At 42.5% G+C, this 23,530-nt stretch overlaps 1 protein-coding gene across 3 annotated transcripts in view; it reads left to right on the top strand.

Moving 5' to 3' along the window:
• The first annotated feature begins 7,046 nt into the window (after window positions 1–7,046).
• The window catches only part of lmbrd2b (LMBR1 domain containing 2b), a 28,490-nt gene continuing 12,006 nt past the window's right edge, over window positions 7,047–23,530 (top strand). The window contains exons 1-16 of one of the 3 annotated variants that reach the window (XR_008811088.1): window positions 7,047–7,158; window positions 7,922–8,126; window positions 8,232–8,341; window positions 9,180–9,278; window positions 9,401–9,568; window positions 9,700–9,910; window positions 11,252–11,326; window positions 15,097–15,210; window positions 15,330–15,513; window positions 15,633–15,814; window positions 18,014–18,147; window positions 18,242–18,353; window positions 18,461–18,558; window positions 22,105–22,228; window positions 22,330–22,376; window positions 22,678–22,754. Coding sequence is in view for 2 of the 3 variants with exons in the window: in XM_056290573.1 (XP_056146548.1) it covers window positions 7,953–8,126; window positions 8,232–8,341; window positions 9,180–9,278; window positions 9,401–9,568; window positions 9,700–9,910; window positions 11,252–11,326; window positions 15,097–15,210; window positions 15,330–15,513; window positions 15,633–15,814; window positions 18,014–18,147; window positions 18,242–18,353; window positions 18,461–18,558; window positions 22,105–22,208; window positions 22,330–22,376; window positions 22,678–22,795 (1,930 nt within the window). In the remaining variant the exon portion in view is untranslated. Of the gene's footprint in view, window positions 7,159–7,921; window positions 8,127–8,231; window positions 8,342–9,121; window positions 9,279–9,400; window positions 9,569–9,699; window positions 9,911–11,251; window positions 11,327–15,096; window positions 15,211–15,329; window positions 15,514–15,632; window positions 15,815–18,013; window positions 18,148–18,241; window positions 18,354–18,460; window positions 18,559–22,104; window positions 22,229–22,329; window positions 22,377–22,677; window positions 22,796–23,530 lie in introns of those variants that run through there. The other 2 variants (XM_056290573.1, XM_056290574.1) reach the window with 2 other exon arrangements.

Below are 23,530 nucleotides of genomic sequence, written 5' to 3'. Positions count from 1 at the left end.
TAATCAAATTAATTTTAACACATTCTACTCCTGTCACCCCTTGTCTCCCACAACTTTTCGTTGGAGGCTGTGATTTTAATGAAGTCAAAATCCCAAACAAAACAATTAAAAATGTTTTAATAACCTTTCATACCCTATAGTCTACCCGAAACATGTTACGAACTAAATAGTATCTTAAATTCCCCATGAATCCCAAAGTAAAGGAAATCAATTTTAAATGTTTAAATGGAGTGTCCAGTGAATTGTTACGACAGTGATTTGGAACTGAAACCATAGCCGGCCCGTCCTATAGGCGAAATAGGTGGTCGCCTAGGGCTCCGAGTGGTCTTAAAACAGTGCTACAGAACTAGATTTTAGGCGATTTTTAGGGGACTGGCTCTACCCAGTGGATGCTTGTGATACTACACTCAATTGACTTCCATTCACTCGCGAAAGTTGGCTGAAAGTTAAATACTGTAGTCCTAGAACCAGGCATTGGGGGTAGTGGGTTGGAAGGAAAGGGGCTCGATTCTCCGTATTACAAGGCAGTGTTCCATCAAAATAATTTTGAAGCTGTTATCTTAAGATAAAAATGTTACCTAGTGCTTCAATTTACTCGCCAATGACTAAATTTACCTGCCATTGGCAAGTAAATAGGGTTCATTTTTAACCCTGGCTTCTGTATTCCTGTTGGGGCTTTGTTGAAATTTCTTAGTGGGCCCCCACCCCCAGCTGATGTGACAACCCAGCCACCTCCCAGTGTCTCCTACTACTGCTGTTGGTGAGTAATGTTTCAAAATACCGTGTTATTTGTATGACATTGCAGATATCCAGTATGTCCGTTTTAGGTAAAGGTTTTCTGGTTATTATATATTATCTCATACTGTATGTCTGCTTGAAGGTCCTTCTACTCAAAAGAACTCTGACCCAGGTCCTTCTACTCAAGGGGATCCTGAGCCAGGTCCTTCTACTCAAGGGGACCTTGACCTAGGTCCTTCTACTGAAGTTTGTCCTACTACTGCTGGTAAGAGAAAAATAATGTTTCATAGTCTACACTGTGTTATATCATGCCATGTGTGACATTGCAGGACATTTATAGTGTCTTATAGGTCTGCTTGTAGGTCCTTCTACTCAAAAGGACCCTGACCCAGGTACTTTTACTCAAAAGGACCCTGACCCAGGTCCTTCTACTCAAACGGACCCTGACCTAGGTCCTACACAAGTTTGTCCTACAACTGCTGGTAAGAGAAAAATAATATTTCGTAGTCTACACTGTGTTATTTCATGTCATGTGTGACATTGCAGGACATTTATAGTGTCTTATGTCTGCTTGAAGGTCCTTCTACTCAGGCTGTACCTGAAACAGACCTCACCCACCCACCTCCTGTCCCAGCTGCCAGCCAAGCCCCACCTTCTGACCCAGTTGACTGGCCCTCTGTCTTATCAGACACAGTAAGAACTGATCTTGTAAGCAGAGATCCATTACAGCCTAAATCTGACTACACCTTCCCAAAAGAGAAGATGGCAGAGCATGCCACCACCACTACTTCTTTAGATCATTGGTAAATGGTGAGAAAATGAGGTGAAGCTGGTTAACTTATTCCCCCAAAAGCAATGCACTTTTTTGTTTTTGCTGCAAATTGTTTTCTCCAAAAGAGTATAATTTAGTCAAATGGGGGGTAAATGATTGGAAGAATGCACAATCTATCTTGAAAACCCATGAGAACTCTCCTGAGCACACCAAGCATATGGCAGCCTGGATGGAGTTAGAGTTGCGTCGCAAAAAGGGGAAGACTACGAACTGGCAGGAAATGTTACTACTACAGGCTGAGAAGAGGCATTGGAGGGACATTCTTACTCATTTGGTGGCCATTATCCAATCTCTAGCACAGAGAAACCTCACTTTAAGAAGATCAAGTGACACATTGTACCAGCCAGACGATGGTAACTTTTTGAAAGAGGTGGAACTTCTTGCTAAGTTTGATCCTGTAATACAGCAACATATTGCAAGGGTGCAAAGTGCAGTTGGATATCATCCACATTACATGGGGAAAACTGTTCAGAATGAACTAATTGCAGCAATGAGTGGCAAAGTAATGGAAGAAATTGTGACCGAAATCAAAGCAGCCAAATACTTATCAATCATATTAGATTGCGCCCCAGATTTAAGCCACCAAGAACAAATTTCTGCAATCATTCGAATAGTCGGTTTCAATGACATGCCAGAGATCAAGGAACATTTCATTGGTTTTCTTGTGGCAGATGAAAGCACTGTAGAAAGTTTGGCCTTTTTTGTGCCTTGTGGGGCACTTACCCCTGAAATTAGTTGTTTTTGATGCAGCCAAAGCCTCCACAGATGCAATTAGTTACTTTGGATACCTCCAAAAGATTTATGTCCTTTTTTCAGCAAGTGTTCAGAGATGGGCAATCCTGAAAAACATGTTCCGATTAGTGTGAAGTCCTGAGCAGAAACTAGGTGGGAGCGCAGAATCAAAAGTGTAGAGGCTCTACGCTATCAGGCTGCAGAGGTAAGGGAGGCCCTCTTGGAGGTGAGGGATAAGGCCACTGATGGAAACATCAGGATTGAAGCTCAGTCTTCGGCAGAAGAGGTGGGCTCATACTGTTTTTCTGTTTGTTCGGTTGTGTGGTATGACATTCTAACAAAGATCCAGCATGTCAGCAAACTTATGCAGTCATCTGAAATGCAGTTAGATGTAGCTGTTGATCTGCTCAGGGACACACAGACATTCCTTGTTGATTACAGAGTCACTGGTTTTGCAGCAGCTCAAGCAACAGCTAAAGAAATCTGTGATGGGATGAATATGGATGCCACACTAAAGCAGAAGCGGCTGAGAAGCACCAAACAGCAGTTTGTCTATGAATCATGTGATGAGCCTTTCAGAGATGCGTTAAGAGGTTAGAGGTGACATTGCGTTAAAGAGGTGACATCCTTTAACACTGTTGTAGATGCGGCCAAATCGTCTAATGAGGAAAGGTTTGTCTGTCTGTCTGAGGTGAAAGACAAGTTCAGTGTGCTGAAAAACTTTACTAATCTGACAAAGGATGAACTGTCAACTCAGTGTGAGACACTTAGTGCTGCTCTAACAACAAATCGTGGTCATGACATCAATGGTAGGGAGGAGTTAAGAAGCTTACCACAGTTGCCTTCACCCAATATGTCCCTGCTGGACTTCCTATCATTCATTCACACCCAGCATTTGAAAGAGGTTTACCCCAATCTTTGGACAGCTCTTCATATTGCATTAACCCTACCAGTAACTGTGGCCAGTGCAGAGAGAAGCTTTTCGAAGCTAAAACCAATTAAAACGTACTTACAATCCACAATATCCCAGGAGCGCCTCACTGGCCTTGCAATTCTCAGTGTGAATCATGAAATAAGTGAGAGAATCACATACAATGATGTAATCAATGATCTTGCTGCTGTGGAGTCACGTAGAGTCAAGATCTAAAAGACACGTAGAGTCAAGATCTAAAAGACATGTAGAGTCAAGATCTAAAAGACACGTAGAGTCAAGATCTAAAAGACACGTAGAGTCAAGGTCTAAAAGACACGTAGAGTCAAGGTCTAAAAGACATGTAGAGTCAAGATCTAAAAGTTACTCTACCGTGAGCTATACTGGTAACTACTGAGAACTACACTGTCTGTGAGCAGAGAAATGTACTGTGAGTTATACTGAGAAATATATTGTGAGTTATACTGAGAGATATACTGAGAAATATATTGTGAGTTATACTGAGAGACATACTGAGAAATATATTGTGAGTTATACTGAGAGACATACTGAGACATATATTGTGAGTTATACTGAGATATATATTGAGAAATATACTGAGTTATACTGAGAGATATCCTGAGAAATATATTGTGAGTTATACTGAGAGATATCCTGAGAAATATACTGAGAGATATACTGAGAAATATACTGTGAGTTATCCTGAGAAATATATTGTGATTTATACTGAGAGATATATACTGTGAGTAATACTGAGAAATATACTGTGTTATATTGCAAACTATACTGTAGCGAATTCGGGGGGCAGCCCGGGAACTGCCACAGCTGGGACACAAACCCGTATCTCCTGCAACGCAAGCGACAACATTAACCAGTCGACTGAAGGGTCCGACCCGTTCGTCAAGGACCAACGTGTCTTCTTATCCATGCACGTTACAATACAGTGAGTTATACTGAGAAATATACTGTGATTTATACTGAAAGATATACTGTGAAATATAATGACAAATATACTGTGAGTTATACTGAGAAAACATATTGCGAGTTATACTGAAATATACTGTGAGTTATACTGAGAGATATACTGCCAGTTATACTGAAATATACTGTGAGTTATACTGAGAGATATACTGTGAGTTATACTGAGCAATATACTGCGAGTTATACTGAGAGATATACTGTGAGTTATACTGAGCAATATACTGCGAGTTATACTGAGATATACTGTGAGTTATACTGAGAGATATGTTGTGAGTTATACTGAGCGATATACTGTGAGTTATACTGAGAAATATACTGCGAGTTATACTGAGAAATATACTGCGAGTTATACTGAGATATACTGTAAGTTATACTGAGAGATATGTTGTGAGTTATACTGAGAAATATACTGTGTTATACTGCGAAATATACAGTGAGTTATACTGAGAAATATACTGCGAGTTATACTGAGAAATATACTGTGATTTATACTGAGAAATATACTGTGAGTTATACTGAGAAATATACTGAGTGAGCTATACTGAAGAAATATCCGGGGAACTACTGTGGGCTATACTGCCAAATATACGTTGTAGCACTATTTTTTGTGACCAATTTTTTTATTTTATTTTTGACAAAGTTTGCAGGTGTACATTAACAAAAAAGTTCAGAATACAAGCATACATACATTTTTTTTACAATATAGTACATTATAGCACCATTAATAAATATTTTAAAAGTAATATCATTGTTGCCTGTCCGATTTTATTCGTATTATTATTTATTAGTTTTTTTTGGGGGGGGGGTCAAGATCCTCCCCAAACTAACTAATTGTATACTGTTCTTGTCCTTTATGTGAACACACTTTCACACACACACACACACACACAAACACACACACACACGCACGCAGAGACAGACAAATTCACACACATCCACCCACACAGGATCTTGTTGCCATGACGTAGCTGTGTAAGTTGTTTTATTGCATGTGTTGATGTGTATACAGGGGTTAAAGTGGGATTTGGTAAGTGGGGGATCTCTAGCTAACGTTAGCTAGCTAGCTATCGCGATTAGTTGTTTGAATGTTAGCTAGCTAACGTTAGGCTAGCTAACCACTGGTCCAGTATTCCCGACGTTAGCATTGTTAGCTAATAATAGCTACCGGTAGCTAACGTTTGCTAGCTAGTTAGTTATTTGAATGAAAATATTGCATGGCCAGAGCTAAGGTTGGACAAACATAAATAGCTAGCTACTGGTAACGTTACCGGACGCTACCGATAGTTAGCTTGCCTAGCAGCATTCAAACAACTAGCCAGCAACGTCAGCAACTAGCTAGCAATGTTGCCGGGTGGAAGGTAGCTAGTTAGCTAGCTAGCGAACGTTACGTTCGCTAACGTTAGTTGCTTGAATGAAAACCACAGCAGAGTTAGACAAAACTATTGGAAATACTATTGGAAATACACTGAAGATACTCCCTCTTTGTGCCCCCCAATCCAAGATAATAGTGCAGGTAGCAGGTTGACGCTCTCTCGAGTCTTGTCTGCCTGGTGCGGTGAACTGAGCCTGACCCGTGAGTGTGAAGCCAGTCTCTTCTGACGTCATGTCTGGTGAAGCCAGACAGCAGGCAGGTGCGGGCCACGTGAGGACGCGATATCGTTCAAACTTTTAGAAAAAGTAATGTAGTATAAAAATAGAAGAACAACTTTATTTGCGATTTATTTTGTAATGCTTGTGAATTGGCTGCATCATGTTTTTTGTTTTAAATTTTACTGTGACAAAAAGGTTGAAATTACTCCTGTCTACAGAGTGCTGCCGGATCTCAGCTCCGGTTGACTTGGGGGAGGAGGAGGAGGGGAAGTGCCGGTGTCGGGATCCGGGTAGCTCCGGCCCACTTTAATCACTGTGTGTATATGTTCTGTATTCGTGCACTCTTGTTGTACTGGATGTGAAAATGCTTTGCAATACAAATGTATATTTGTCATGGTAATAAAAGCACATTTGAATTTGAATTTGAATTTGAAAGATCTCGTCTGGGGGGGTGGGGGGGCCCATTTTCAAGATCTCGCCTAGGGCCCAGCAGACCCACGGGCCGGCCCTGATTGAAACCAATAACTGTGTATTTTGTAATGATACTGAAACGACTGATTATTCATATTTCCAACGTATGTATGCTGAAACTTTATGGCTTGAGGTACATGACTGGCTTTACCCAAGGCTTTTTCCACTGGAAAACTCTTCTCAGAGGTACATTGTTTATGGACTCGTCATGGACAATAGCAAAGATGACTTTTTGGTCAACAACATTCTCATTTTGGGGAAATTTTATATACACAAATCAAAATATATGAAAGCGAAACCCAACGTTTGTGTGTTTCACCAAGAGTTTCTTACTTATACAAAGGCCCTTAAAGTCATGAAAAATAAAAACGCAGTGAAACTTTTTAGTATAATAGAAGAATGTAATTTACAAAAAAAGTTCTAGCCCTGTTACTTTTTAATGTATTATATATTCATGTTATTTCAACCGCTCGACTTTTATTTTTTTTCTTTTATTGTTTTTTTTAAACTATCTTTCCTTAGTATGCACCTGGTCCCATTGTTCTAATATGGAAATGTTATTGTCATGTTGTTTGTAAATTTGAAATTGTTAAATTAAAAAAAAAAAAGACGACCTGTTCGTTCAGCCGTCGTCTTTATTGATGTACTAATAAAGATTAGTAAAAATTAAAAAAAGCGCATGGGACGCGGCCGGTACTACGCATGCGTCACAGACTGCCTGGTCATGACGACATAGTCGACTTTATTTCTCCCATTACCAAACCAGGATGTGAGCTGCGGTGCCAGCTAGCTAGCCAAAACAGTAAGGTGTTTATGGGAAACACGGGACATATACATCACGTTAAAGGGTTCTGGATTTTGGGAGTGCGGTTAAAGTAAAACGGTAAGAGTCAAACGTGTCTGTAAAACGTAATTAATACACATTATTTTGCTCGGGAGTGTGTTCTTACGTTAGCTGCCCCGTAGATTGTGGCGGGTCTTCTGGGCGTAGCGGAGCCTGGTCAGTGGACACATTCATGTGTCACGGTGGTGTTCTCATGGGAGCGTTCAGCGTTTCTTGCGGTCGCTTCATCAGCTCAATCCTACAACAATCCTTCTAACAACAACAACAACAACAACAAAACTAGCATCCTCCAGTTTACAAACTAAATGACACAATTAAACAAGTTTATACAGAATTATGTTACTACTGTATGACACAAGTGTCGCTTTTGGTCACCACATGCTGGACTCCTGTAGACTTGTTATGTAGACTTGTTATGAGCCTTGTCTTGCGTGGGATCTTGGTGCTGGCGAGGTGGCCATTACAAGTGATGCCGGACCAGGTCGCCCTGAACGCGTAGTGGCTCCGTCGCACACACGCAGACGTGTCAGTGTTAACTAACGCCTGTTTCGCTCACAATGCGGGGATGCTTCTTTCCTGTTGAGAAGGGAACGTAATACTTGAAATAGAAAAGCCTCATGTGTGGGTAATCATGACCATCAGATTTCCTTAACATCAGCAACTGAGTGACGACGAGGACTGTCTGCCCCTGCTGTAGATTGTTCCGTTGATTTTTCAGGGGGAAAAAACAGTCGTGAAAGTGGTTATATCGTGATAATCTAACACGTGCTAAATGACTGACGCTTGGTAATATTAATAACAGGTTCCTGCGGGACTGCTGAGGGACCAGCACCATGAGCGGGGCCGCGCTGGGCTTTGAGATTGTGGTGGTCTTCTTCCTGGCCCTGTTCCTGCTGCATCGCTATGGAGACTTCCGTAAGCAGCAACGCATGGTGCTACTAGGCACGCTGCTGGCCTGGTACCTGTGCTTCCTCATCGTCTTCATCTTGCCTCTGGATGTCAGCACGGTCCGTATTCCCGAAGGTGGACATTTGTCATCATATTCTTGAGAGTTCTAGAGTGCACGCTGTTTCCGTGTGTTTGATTTTGTATGTTATGCGCTGCTCTTCCAGACCATCTACAAGCAGTGCAAGATAGATCATGACCTTGCGCCTGCTCTTACTGTCAGCCCGTTCACTTCAAATCAAACGACCGGGAACGCCTCTGTCACACCCACCAAAAGGTCAGCATGTGATGTGTCCCCCATAGCAGAGACTCAGAGGTTATTGCAGTATACTTCATTTATTTAGAGTTTGTTTTAAATTTTACATGGGCAGCACGGTGGTGGAGTGGTTAGGGCGACCGCCTCACAGCAAGAAGGTCCTGGGTTCGCACCCCGGGGTGCTAAGCACTACAACTATACTGCAACTGCAGATAAGACTGGGCAATAGCTCAATATTATAGTTTATTGTCTTTCAGCATCATTGTATCTAGATAAAATTTAGATATTGTCATTGTTATACACAGTTTGTTGCCCATATTAAAGATAACAAGGAACTATGCCTATTTTCTAAAATGTCTAGCCAAATAGGTAAAAACAAATATTTGAGGGAGTTATTATTTGAAAACTAGTGTTGGTTTGAGATTACCCTTTACAGTACCAAACAGTTCAGTGAGGTGAACATTTGCTGGATTCTTAAATATGGTATTTTTGTATATTACAGCAGATGTTATAAATTGATATCATGTAGAGTTCCTTATAATTATGATATTTTCCATATCACCACGCACTAACTGCAGAAGAAACATTCAGAGGCAACTGCAATAACTATTCAAACACATGAACAACATTTTTTTCTCATATTAGAGAAACTGCAACAGGAAAATAATCTAAAAGGTCATTGGGGGGGTTATGGTCATCACCTTTTTCACACATTATTCAACTGCAGGAAGATGAAGCTGCTTTCAATCGTTAAACTTGGATATAATGTAATTTTATTTGTTCTGCCTTGTACCTGTCTAGTGTAGAACATTGCCATTCATCAAAACTGCACCACTTTTACACCCCCTCTTTGTTCAAGTGTTTCAAAGCCATGCCACAAGCCATGGAGCTACATTCCTGATGGGATTATGCCTGTGTTCTGGAGAGTGGTGTACTGGACATCCCAGTGTCTGACATGGTGATTATTATGTCTTGGAAACCTTGATCATTATATTTGGTGATAGATGACTACCCTTAGAAATGATGACCCAACCAGTGTTTTCCTAACCAATGCATGTATGGTATGATGTGCATTTCCAGGCTGCTGCTGCCTTTCATGCAATCATATGCTAGGTCTGGTGGCTTCTCCATCACCGGGAAAATTAAGACAGCATTAATAGAGAACGCAATCTATTATGGAACCTACCTGCTCATCTTCGGCTCACTGCTGATATATGTCGCCATTCACCCTGAATGGCACCTTTCCTGGTGAGTGCATTACATGGAGCATCTTGTGACTTTTTATTATTTCACATCAATTTAAAAGGAAAATTCTCCCCATTCAGGAGTCTTTTGTATGACAGCAATGTTATTTAATCTGTTCGCTATGCCTGTCGTAGGTATGAGCTCCAGACCATCGGCATCACAGCAGCCAACACCTGGGGCCTGTTCTTGTTGGTGCTGCTGCTTGGTTATGGACTGGTGGAGATCCCACGTTCTTACTGGAATGCATCAAGGCGTGGGCACCTGCTTATCAAGACCTATTTCAAGGCAGCCAAGTTGATGACTGAAAAGGCAGATGCTGAGGAGAACCTTGAGGATGTCATGGAGGTACAGCATTTTTCTTATTCTCGTGGGAAAATAGAAAATTAGACACGGCTGTAGTGTACTGCTGTTCACACAGAGACGCGTCACTAGGGAGGAATGCTTTGAGCTGTATGGAATTGATTTCTATAGAAAGATGCGCCTCCCAGCATTCTGGCACCGTAGCATGCTGTGCTGTTGCTGTGGTTTCTCATTGCAAAGCGTGTGCTGAAAAAAATTGAAAATAGTTCAACTTTTGAGGCAATGCAGCGCAGATCACTCATTGGTTGCCTACAACGGGCAACCAAATGACTCTACAAAAAGACTCACTGGCCAGTCACCAGGGGGTCGGCCCCCTTTAGTCGAGTGGTTAGCGATGTCACTATGGTGCAGTACAACCCCGGTTCGAGTCCTGCAGCGGGTGGGAATATGCTCGGTTACGTTGGTGGCAGCGGTGGGATCTGGAAGTGTCCAGGAGCGTGCAGATCCTCATGAGTCTCTTTGGAGCACGGGAATAACAAAGCGCGAGGGCGCGCTTCCAGGAGATGGTGACTACTGTAACCTTCTCAAGACCACCTTCTTAAGACCACCGTCTCACTCATTGGTTACCCACAACAGGCAACCAATGAGTGAGAAGGTGGTTGAGGACATTTGTCAAACTAGAAATTAAAACTAAAGCAAGTCTAGCAAAGATGTAGGAGAAGTTTATTTTGCTGGTGCTGGGACATTAGGAATTGTAAAATGAGCAAATTATACAATTCCTCACACTCCAGTGCCAGCCTGGGTGGTATAATACTTTTTGCAAATTATACCATAACAGGCCTGCGCATGCGCCACATTGAGATGAGTATTCCTCGTAAGTTTAGCTGTGGTTTGCTGCAAATTGTTTGTTTTGCAGAGACGTGGTGATGCGTTGGATGCTAGTTGCTAGCCAGGTAAATACGTGAAACTGATCCCATGCAGTTCAACATCATATAATTGGATGCTAGTTGCTAGCCAGGTAAATACGTGAAACTGATCCCATGCAGTTCAACATCATATCATTGGATGCCAGCTGTTAGCCAGGTAAATACATAAAACTGATCCCATGCAGTTCAACTTCATATCAGGGCTGCTGTGTAGGCTAAGGGGCGTATATACAAAAGAGAAGGTGTGTGTTTATTTTGGTTGTCATGCAGCCAAGCTGCATCCCTACTTCCTGTTTCTTTGCGGATGGTCATCCCTCATGTCCTCCCCTCTCCCCCTCCCCCCTCTTGTGTGCGTGCAAGGCGTCTTCAGTGCGCCTTTCTGTTGTCTGTGTGAACAGCCCATGTGAACTGAATCCCTTGTGAAGGGAAGCTAACCACATGTTTGTGTGTCCTGCTGTAGGAGGTGAGAAAAGTCAGTGAATCCATAAAGTATAACCATCCACTGCGGAAATACATAGATACCATCCTCAGAAAAGTAAGTATTGCATGCAAAAAAGCTATGATTAATGTCAAATAGATGTTAAGGAAGGCGGTAAATGTAGTTAAAGGTAGGCAATTTAATTTAAGAACCATTTTGGTAAAAATTTCTTTACATCCCAACAGATCAGTAAATGTAATGCTCTCAGAAGAAAGCCTCAGGTTTCTGTAACTACCCTACTTCATATAGACAGCCGCTCCAGAATTTCACCTTGCATGAATCTTAACCGATCAGGACCCCTCTCTGCAAGGACGTGTCCCACCCTGCCTACTGCCGTGTTGTGGCACATAATGCTCAGCGCTGGTGCCTGCAGTGCACCGACATCCATCCATCCATTGTCTTAACCGCTCATCCTGCTCTCAGGGTCACGGGTATGCTGGAGCCTATTCCAGCAGTCATTGGGTGGCAGGCGGGGAGACACTCTGGACAGGCTGCCAAGCCATCACAGGGCCGACACACGCAGTAATGCTATTTGTGTCGGTAGGCTAGCAGGCTATCTTTACTTGTGTTTATATTGCAAGTAGAAAATGCCAAAATATTTAAAAATAATAAATTCAGCTGATGAATAAGGGAGATCATATTAGGCTAATATATATATATATATATATATTATCCAGTGAGTCAAGTAAATTCTTTATGAGCCAGTACAAGCTTGTTTCATGCCATAAGCAATATGGGTGTGTGTGTGTGTGTGTGTGTGTGTGTGTGTGTGTGTGTGTATATAGATAGATAGATAGATAGATAGATAGATAGATAGATAGATAGATAGATAGATAGATAGATATAGATACATATATAGATGTAAATATCTATACATCTCTATATATAGATATACTAGAAGAACCCCGCTACAATGTAGCGGTTTGGTTATCCACCCATCTAAATCTCCCTCCTCTTCATCCTGCCAGCTAACCGCCTTCCCCCTGCCCCTAAACCCCCCCCCACTCCAACTCCCTCCCCCCAAATGCTCAGAATCATCTGAAATGGCGAGAAAAGTGGTTTTTAGCCATTTTTAGAAAAATGCATATTTTGCATATTTATGCATAATTATGCATAATTTTAATTTTCTGGGATTTTTCGCTTACTCTCTGAGACAATACCTACCACCTCCAAAGAGAATTAGGTCATAAATGCTTTAGTTTTCGGTCCCGCTATCTACACTAACTAACACACACACATTACGAAATAGATATCTATACATATCAATATAGTATATAGAGCTATATATCGATATGTGTGGGGGAGGGGGCTGTGATGGCCTGGCGGCCTGTCCAGGGTGTCTCCCCACCTGCCGCACAATGACTGCTGGGATAGCCTCCAGCATCCCGCGACCCTGGGTTGGATAAGCAGCTTGGATAATGGATGGCTGAGCTCAGCCTACCCTCTCTTCGCTGCCAGTTTGTGTAAACATTTGAACTGGGTTAATTAGATTCAGCATATAACTTTGTGCTAAACCTTTGGTGTAAAAGCTAAATTGCTAACAGCTAAATGTCAAATGTTTGTCATTTTAGCTGCTAAACATTTAGCATATAACTAATACATCACTAAATGTTAATGCATAATGAACATAGGGTTGCCAGATTTGCAGCTGGTAAAAGTGGACGTTGTGCATGTGTGCACATTCGTGCTAGTCCGTTCAAGCACAGGTACGAGCATACTGTTTTCTGAGGGTGACCGTACAGAGAAGGGATAATGTTCAGCCACTGTCTGGACTGGGAACGCTTCACCGGCCAAGTAAAGGCACCAGCTGACCACGTTGTGTAGCTCTGTAGCTGATATCTGCATCCACAGTAGTAATAAACTCCATTAAAACACCATACTGTAAAACTAAATTTTTGAACTAAAAAAACACCACAAAATAAGTGTCTGTGTATTCATTTCTAAAATAGAAGCATATACAGCATGCATGCATTCCCGTTATTTCATCATATAGCTTATTACAGACACCGTGGTGATTTTGGCATGACAGTTCTGGTGTGGCCACACAATATTCCCTCGAAAACACAATAATGCAACTATACCATAGACATAAGACACTTCACTATATTCACACACCCAGCAAAGTGCACGGGTGGGAGAGGGAGAGACACAGGTTGTCTCGAGTCAAGGCAGATGCCTGACCAGACAGCACTTCACACCGTTCTGAAGGACTTTCACACCAGCTCGAACATTTTTCACACTACTACTACTGCTACTAATAGTACTACTGCAGCTAGTACTACTACTACTGCTGCTACTACTACTACTATTACTACTTCCGTTAGGGGGCGCCACAGTTGATCATCCGTTTCCATCTCTTCCTGTCTTCTGCATCTTCCTCTGTCATACAGCCACCTGCATGTCCTCCCTCACCACAGCCATAAACCTCCTCTTTGGCCTTCCTCTTCTCCTCTTCCCTGGCAGCTCCAGCATCCTTCTCCCAATATACCCAGCATCTCTCCTCCACACATGTCCAAACCGTCTCAATCTTGTCTCTCTTGCTTTGTCTCCAAACTGTCCACCATGAGCTGTCCCTCTAATATACTTGTTCCTAATCCTGTCCTTCTTCATCACTCCCTATGAAAATCTTATCATCTTCATCTCTGCCACCTCCAGCTCCACTTCCTGTCTTTTCATCAGTGCCACTGTCTCCAAACCATACAACATAGCTGGTCTCACAACCATCTTGTAAACCTTCCTTTTAACTCTTGCTGGTACCCTTCTGTCACAAATCACTCCTGACACTCTTTTCCCCGCCCACTCCACCCTGCCTGCCCTCTTCTTCACCTCTCTTTTGCACTCCCCGTTACGTTGGACATTTGACTCCAAGTATTTAAACTCATGAATTCGTCACCTCTACTCCTTGCATCCTCACCATTCCACTGTCCTCCCTCTCATTCACGCATAGGTATTCCGTCTTGCTCCTACTGACTTTCATTCCTCTTCTCTCCAGTGCATACCTCCACCTCTCCAGGCTCTCCTCAACCTGCTCCCTACTCTCACTACGGATCACAATGTCATCCGCAAACATCATAGTCCACGTCCGTCCATAGTCGCTGAAGGGAGTAAAGAGCTAGCACTTTTTCCACCAAAGCCTCTGCCTTGGTCCCCCCCACAGTGAACCTGTGATGCTACAGTAGAGTCAGGAAACATCAATTATGCTGTTTTGGGTTTTTTTTTTTTTTTTTTTTGCCACAGTCCTACCTGGGACAGCTGTGGTGGTGTTTCATGCCAAGATAGATGGCGAGCAGCTCTGCATGGCTTACAGTAGACTCCTCTGATGAGCTCTGTTCCACAAAGAACTTTGAAATTGTGCTGGAGCGATTAGGTTGCTCATTTTGCTTTTATGGCTGTGATGTTTCATTGCCTTGATTGAAACAAACTTAACAGCAAACTGCATACAGTGCAACATGCCTTAGACTCGCTCTCTTTCCTCAGCCAAATGTACCAGGGTCTTTGACCCATCCATCCATCCATGCATTATCCAAACCATTTATCCAGCTCTCAGGATTGCCGGGATGCTGGAGCCTATCCCAGCAGTCACTGGGTGGCAGGCGGTGCCAGGCTGTACCAGTCTGTGGCCTGGTCATTGGGGTCCACTGGCCTAGGGGAGCCACAAAGACTGGACTTTTTTCCCAGAGCATTTCATTTATCTGTTGGGATGTAAAGAAATGTTCGCCAAACATTATCAAAATGGCAGATACCAAAATTCTAAAAAATATGTTGCCTACATTAACTTTAAGGGAATATCAGGCTGACCAATTTGTATGATGACTTGTCCTCCATAGTGCCCTCTGGGTTACCAAGAAAAGATGGGTAGAAATATGGATGACTACGAGGACTTTGATGACAAGAAAAACAATTACCCCAGTGAGAAAAGCCTGGTGAAGCTTCATAAACAGGTCCTCTCAAACTTCTGCATGTGTTAACAGGAATAAAAGTATTATTTCCATCTTTGATTTTTGTTTTACTTCAGGTTCTAGTTGTTCATCATTGTGTGTGTGGATGTTTCTGGATGTAGGTGATCTATGCAGTACAGAGACACAACAGGACACGTGTGCAGTGGCAGATCCTCCTGCAGCAGGCCATTCATTTAGAAGATATAGCCAAGAATGAGACCAGCTCAACCCGCCAGTTTGTCCACAGCTTCCCCTCCTCAGAGCCACCCAGCTGGTTCAGCAGATACTTGTACACACCTTCTGTTGGTGAGCTCCAGCGGGACATCAGTTTAAAGTTTCAATTTTAATCATAGGATTCCCACACAACCCTGTTATATCTAACCCTGACACGTGTTCTGTCCATGTGGTCCTCACGACCTGTGCAGAGTGGTACTGGGAGTGTCTGCTGAAGCAGTGTTTCTACCGACTGCTGTCTGTGCTGCTCAGTCTGTTCTCGGTGGCGGTGGTGTGGTCTGAGTGCACCTTCTTCAGCACCCAGCCCGTGCTCTCCCTGTTCGCTGTGTTCATCCAGCTCGCTGAAAGAGACTACAACTATCTGTACATCGAGGTAAGGCACACACCACTAGATAATATAATACCTGTGTTGAAGTTCAGTCTCTGATAGCATGTGATGTGATGTTGATATACTCCACCTGTATGTTGGCTTCTCCTGTACTGCCTCTTACAAAATAGTCCAGAGGTTAGGCATTCTTTTTAGAATTTGTATTAAATTTAAGCAATTTACATGCATAGTTTATACACACATAGCAATTTATATACAAAGGAAGATGGACTGAACAATATATTTTCAAAATAAAAATACCTGGAAGTTTTGATTCCGGCCCCAAAACCATTGAGACCTTCAATGAACTCAGTCTTGATGATTGTTGCATTCACTGTGTGACAGTATGGACGTTACAGTGCATAACCTACGTTACGTTACACAACCTACGTTACGTTACACAACCTAACTTCAACATGATGATGGGAGCAAGGCCGAATTTCAACATGCTGACAGTAAACACTTAGAGCTGACAAGAATACAATGAAAAACACTGGAAAATAACACTGTTGCCCTCTGGCGGTAGCCGGGAGAATTAGCCCAGAATCAGAATCAGAATCAGAATACTTTATTCATTCCCGAGGGGGAAAATGGGTTCTATTACAGACCCTCACGCTCTAGTAACTAAAAACTTAACAAGATACAAGATAACAAGAAAATGGAAACAAGAAAAACAGAAACAAATAGAAAGAAAAGATAAATGAGAAATTTATATCAACAAGCATGGTGCACATAACACCCTATCTATACTGCACTACCGCAGCACACAACAAGCAGCACAAACAAAACCAGGCCAGAACAAACACCCAGCGCTACACCACAATGATCACATACCATTTTGACAGTGTTTTTATGCTAAACTTCCAGCTGCTTTTTATGGAAAGTAACCAATAACACTTTTTCCCCCCTTTTTCTCCCTGATTGTACTTTACCCCACTCTTCCGAGCCATCCCGGTCGCTGCTCCACCCCCTCCGCTGATCCAGGGAGGGCTGCAGACTACCACATGCCTCCTCTGATACATGTGGAGTCACCAGCCGCTTCTTTTCACCTGACAGTGAGGAGTTTTACCAGGGGGACGTAGCGCGTGGAAGGATCACGCTATTCCCCCCAGTTCCCCCTCCCCCTTGAACAGGCGCCCCGACCGACCAGAGGAGGCGCTAGTACAGCAACCAGGACATATACCCACATCCGGCTTCCCACCCGCAGAAATGGCCAAGTGTGTCTGTAGGGACGCCTGACCAAGCCGGAGGTAACACGGGGATTCGAACTAGCGATCCCTGTGTTGGTAGGAAATGGAATAGACCGCCACGCCACCCGTATGCCAACCAATAACACTTTTACCTTATTTACCTGAAATAAACAAACATGGCAGAAATCGTATATGTAGTGATCTGAACATACATCCCAGGATGCACTGGGACACATCATCAGTGATGTTTCCTGGGGTCCTCGGGTGTGTCGGGTCTTTCACCATCATACACCCTCGCTCAGGCGACCTAGCCAGGGTTGATCAGGCCTGGCTTGTGTCCCAGCAGCACTGGCCCACAGATCACTCCTGATCCAAACCCATCTGAAGGCCCTCTCTGCAGCCTCCTCAAAGCCATCTGGAGGCCCTCTCTGCAGCCTCCAGGGAAGACTTGATGGCTTTCCTTTTAGCAGCCCCAGTGATGCCACATAGAGTGTGGAGCCTGCACAGTGAGCGGCCAGCAAAGCCTCTACACCCCACTTCCATGCCTCTTACCTCACAGTAGTTGGTTTAAGCACTGACATGGGTAATAGTCATGGATTGATGATGATAATAGCTGGTAGTTTCATACTCAGAAGATGACTATTAAAGATGTACACTCCCCCTTTCAAGCAAAAGGAGAAGGTCTGTTCATTTTCAAGAACATATTTGGATACCAGTTTGGAAAAATATTGCATTTTCTGTCAGGGTCCATGTAAGTTGGGGTACTGTTAGTAAACTGTTTGTTGGTTGTTTTTGATCCTGATGATTACTTTTGGAAATACAGTCATTCTGCTTGATAACGCTTAACAAATGAACTGTCATGTTTTAGATTTTAAGAATGTCATCACGACTCTGTGGTTAGCTTTTAGTCTGGGTTGTGATTAATGAAATATTTCCTTTATAGATGTCAGTTTGAGGCTTGTCTGCTTAACTACAATAGTTGTATTCATTTAGTGTTATCACTTATTCCCACTAGATGGCATGCTTTGTCACAATCTTCTTCCTGTGTACCTGTGTTTACTCAACTGTGTTCCGTATACGGGTTTTCAACTACTACTACTTTGCCTCTCACCACCAAACTGATGCTTACAGCCTGCAGTTCAGTGGCATGTAAGTGATGGGAGTGGCATGTAAATGGTGCACATCTATACATGAACGATGTCTTAGAGGTAGTGTAACTTTCTGTCTGTCTGTTACTCCTCAGGTTGTTCTGTCGTTTGACCCCTCCTCTGTGCTTGAACTTCCTTGGTTTAATCCACATGGACTCTGCCCTTCTTAACTCCCACCAACAGAAAGAGCAGACTGCTTATACTTCGGTAAATCCAGTCAAACACATTATATGCCTTTTCACTTTCTTAGCCCACCAAGGCCCAGAGATGCACCGAAATATGTGATTTCAAAACTGTTTTTTCTTTCCTTACAGATCATGGGGTCGATGCGTGTCCTTTCATTTATTGCTAATGGCTTCTATATTTACTACCCCATGTTGATAGTCATCCTTTGCATTGCCACATACTTCAGGTTAGTAAACATTTTAACATTAACTATGATGAATTCGGCACAACAAAATGCTTGCACAATGGGTTGTCCGGGTAGCGTGGCAGTCTATTCCGTTGCCTACCAACATGGGGATCTCTGGTTTGAATCCTCGTGTTACCTCCGGCTTGGTCAGGCATCCTTACAGACACAATTGGCTGTGTCTGCGGGTGGGAGGCCGGATGTGGGAATATGTCCTTGTCGCTACACTAGCGCCTCCTCTGGTCGGTCAGGGCGTCTGTTCGGGGGGGAGGGGGAACTGGGGGTAATAGCGTGATCCTCTCACGTGCTACATCCCCCTGGTGAAACTCCTCACTGTCAGGTGAAAAGAAGTGGCTTGTGACTCCACATCTATTGGAGGAGGCATGTGGTAGTCTGCAGCCCTCCCCGGATCTGGAGAGGGGGTGGAGCAGCGACCAAGACGGCTCAGAAGAGTGGGGTAATTGGCCAGATACAATTGGGGAGAAAAAGGGAGGGGGGATCCCCCCCCCAAAAAAAATCCTTGCACAATGTATATTGAGTGCTTGGTGGCATGGAGAATATGATCATCATGATCATTAAAGTGGATTTTACACACGTTTCACGTGATATTAGTATAGGTCATGATATCTGCTTACATGTGCAGCTGAGGCTCATCACACCGAACTGTATTGTAGTATACATTATAATGCCTTTATACATGCTCAATGATACAGGTAAGAAAATAAAAGAAAGTTGAATTATAATATCAAACCAAAACTAGTTTTCAGATAGTATTCCCTGAAATATTTCAGGCCTCATTTTGTACCAAATTACAGGAAATAGATTCGGTAACACTTTCTATGAAGCTTTCATCTATAACGCCCTATAAGCATCTATAACACCCTATAAGTGTAGCTATAAGTCATTGCAAGATTCATTATAACCATGTATACGCCCTCACAACACCTCATAACCACCTTTATGATACATTGTCAATTTAAAACGGATTTTTGCATTATAAATATGTCATCATTAGCCTGTTTATCTGTCAAATGTCATAATGCATCATAGCCAACTTGTTTTGCTGAAGTTTTGTAGATACATAATGAGACTTCAGTGCTATTTCACAGTCTTCAGCCATAGCCGTTGGTCATTGTAATACACATTATAGGAAAGTATGGGCGTTATAGATGCAATAGATGCCTATAGGGCATTATAGATGCTTACAGGGCGTTATAGATGCAAGCTTCATAGAAAGTGTTACCATAGATTCTTGTTATCATGGATTTAGATAATACAGTTGTATGTCACAAAGATGATATATGATAACATGGAATTATTGCCCAGCTGTGGCAGCAGGTGGTTAGACTGGATGGGAAGACTAAAAAGAGGCAAAAAAGAGCCCACTGTAGCAAATTTTTAATTTGTGATATTGGGCTATACAAATAAAATTGACTTGACTTTTAAAAAAATGGATTACCACTGCAGTGGTGGTAAATTTTAACACAGGAAATGAGGAAAAGTGGCTTTTCCTGTTTAGGCTTACCTCATTGGTAGAAGAGTTCACAGTAGGAATGTTTCCATCAATATGTTTTTATGTGAACTTTTAAGTTGCACATAAGGAAACATGAATGGAAACACCAGAATTAAGTAAAAACACCTAGTACAAAAAAGCTTGAGGTGGAAAAGTTGAAGTTTTACCAAAGAGAAAGTGCAGTAAATGGTGACTACATGTTGCCCAAATCAATAACAAACTGAGTAGGCATGTCCCCTCACGTGACTGTGTGTTTCTATGTATTGGGCCGAAAACAGCGAGCCCTTTTTTGTCGTTGGTGATACCTTGCTCTTTCTTGTGATGGTGCTATGGTTCTTGGCTTTAACAAATTTCATATTCAGTTTCAAAACATTTGTTAACATGAAAGAGGATGACGTAAGTCCCCTACATGGTTTTTCTTTTTTCGTTTTTTACTTGTTTTTGTATCGCTTTCTCCAAAAGATAGGGAGGTCTTATCCCTGGTGGCCCATTTAAACTAGCTCTCCCTGTTGATGTACAGAAGACAGACTGGATTATTGCAGTGTAGAACTGAATCAGCAGTTCCTGAGGCAGGTTGAACTTCTTGAGCTGGTGGAGAAAGTACATCCTGTGCTGGGCCTTTTTGATGACTGTGTCTATGTTGGGTGCCCACTTTAGGTCCTGGGAGATTGTGGAACCCAGAAATCTGTAGGTTTTCACCATAGACACCGTGCTGTTGAGTATGGTGGGTGGGGGGGCAATGTTTGGGGGCTCCTGAAGTCCACTGTTACCACCACTGTTTTGAGTGTGTTCAGCTGCATGTTGTTATGGCCACACCAGAGGGCCAGCTGATCAACCTCCCGTCTACATGCAGACTCGTCACCATCCCAGATAAGACCAGTAATGGTTGTGTCATCTGCAATCCTCAGGAGTTTAACAGACGGGTCACATGAGGTACAGTCATTTTTGTAGAAGAGTAGAGGGGAGAGCACACATCCCTGGGGGATGCCAGTGCTGAGTGTCCGGGTGCTGGATGGGATTTTCCCCAGCCTCAACCAGCTGCCTCCTGTCTGTCAGGAAGTTTTTAATCCATAGGCAGATGGAGGCTGGTACAGTGAGCTGGGTGAGTTTGGAGTGGAGGATAGCTGGGATGATGGTGTTGAATGCTGAGCTGAGGTCCACAAACAGGACTCTTGCGTATGTCCCTGGGAAGTCAAGGTATTGGAAGATTTAGAGGCATCAGTCATGGGGTCATCAACTGGGTGAACCACGGCATCAGCATGGTAAAATGACATGAGAGGTTCATAGGCAGAGGCGAGGCAGCTCGTGAGCTTTCCGTCTTGCCATGTCTGACTACCACTTCCAATCAGGTAGCCTGTGAGCTGGGAGTGGAGCAGGAGGAGGGCTGGTATCGAGATGATGGGTCCCAGAGGATAGTATTGGAGCTGAGAACGTTTTGGACTGTGTGGCTGCGATATCAATAAAATCAGATTAAAGAGAGTCCTTTTTTCGCAGTTCATCTGAGAGCCGTCGGATATCATCCTTGATATGGTAACGTCATGCCTTGCTTTAAGGCAGTCCTCACAGGGCATAGTACTATTTAACTGTTCACAGAAAAGAAAGTGGAAGTTAGCTGTTAGCGCCGTTAGCTCTTAGTGCCGTTAGCCACATCAGCTGAGGGCCACACAGTTCTCACCAGGAGTACAGGGAGTCAGTGCAACAATCAATGATCGGGAAAAAATCCATAAAATAGTGCAGACAAACCATAAAATCAATTAAGATAATCCAGCAGTCTCGAGGAGTTATTAGAAGTTATAAAAAGTTAAAAAGTAAGCAGAGCCACGAACAAACAAACCGCAGCTGGTGATCGGAACCGGAAATTATATCATTTATGCTGTTTAATCAATGCCAATCCAAGGAAACCCCTGTTTTCTAATATATACAACTTTTAATGTGCTTTAATGGAAAGATTATTAAATTGTTTCCCCTGGACAACCGTGTTGGTGGGAATGAGAAAACATGATAAATAACTAGGTGATGCTGAACTCTTTCCTTAGCTTGGGGACTCGCTGTCTGAATCTTCTGGGCTTCCAGCAGTTTATGGGTGACAGTGAAATGACCTCTGACCTGATTGATGAAGGCAAGGAGCTAATTCGCCGAGGTTAGTTCTCTAGAAAGCAGGTAAGTTACAAATCCTGCAACGAGGAAAATAATATTTAGCCTGTCTACTGGGTAAAATAACTGCACATTTGCACTAAAAGAGAATCTTATGTTTCTAACAGAGAAAAGAAAACGACAAAGAATTGAGGATGGAGAGAACAGACGGAGGGTGAGTATTACAAGAACTTTTATTTTCTAACACATGATTAATGTGAAAGAATTTCAGTATTTTATGTATTTTATGCAAAAATAAAAACTGCTTTTGGTGTTCGGCATTTTACATTTTCCTTGAGGTTGTGAATTAGAGGTTTATCAGCAGTAGAACTCTTTTCAAGGAGCACAAGGACACTGAACTTATTTCACACTGGATTTATTTCATATGTTGATTCTGTGATTTGTAAAATGCAGAATTCCTATAAATATAAAGAAATGTAATGGAAGGACATGCCAGGCTTCTGTCTATGTTGTAGGAGTGGAAGGAGCGCTATGGCAACCCAAGGGAGGATTACCTTGCCAAGAACAGGAATGCTCATGCTGAAATGAAGGGGACCAGCTATTCTGATAATGTGAACCCTAGTACTAACAGACGTGAGTTAACATTTGATATTTTTGTCTTCAGTGAATGACTGAAATTGAACTGAATTATAGATTTTGTTTTGCACATGGCCAAGCCCATGTGGGGAGGGAGGTCCACTCAGTGGGGCAAACAAATAGTCAAACCACGTAAACAATTCAGCTGAACGGCTCCTAGTCACACTGACATAACCAACAAATCAAAAACAAGGGTTGAGGTAAGAACACTGCACAGGATTTTATTTGCATTGCCAAACAGCATTGTTTTATAATGGTGCTCCATTGTTTTATAATGACGCTCCATTGTTTTATAATGGTGCTCCATTGTTTTATAATGGTGCTCCATTGTTTTATAATGACGCTCCGTTGTTTTATAATGGTGCTCCATTGTTTTATATTGGTGCTCCATTGTTTTATAATGGTGCTCCATTGTTTTATAGTGACGCTCCATTGTTGTATAATGGTGCTCCATCATTTTATAATGTTGCTCCATTGTTTTATAATGGCGCTCCATTGTTTTATAATGACGCTCCATTGTTTTATAATGGCGTTCCATTGTTTTATAATGGTGCTCCATTGTTTTATAATGACGCTCCATTGTTTTATAATCGTGCTCAGTTGTTTTATAATGACGCTCCATTGTTTTATAACGGCGCTCCATTGTTTTATAATGGTGCTCAGTTGTTTTATAATGACGCTCCATTGTTTTATAATGGCGCTCCATTGTTTTATAATGTTGCTCAGTTGTTT

Source organism: Lampris incognitus, chromosome 12, assembly GCF_029633865.1.
Source record: "Lampris incognitus isolate fLamInc1 chromosome 12, fLamInc1.hap2, whole genome shotgun sequence".
NCBI classification, from domain to species: domain Eukaryota; kingdom Metazoa; phylum Chordata; class Actinopteri; order Lampriformes; family Lampridae; genus Lampris; species Lampris incognitus.
Note: the sequence above shows the minus strand (reverse complement) of the source record. Positions and strands in the feature narration are given on the sequence as shown.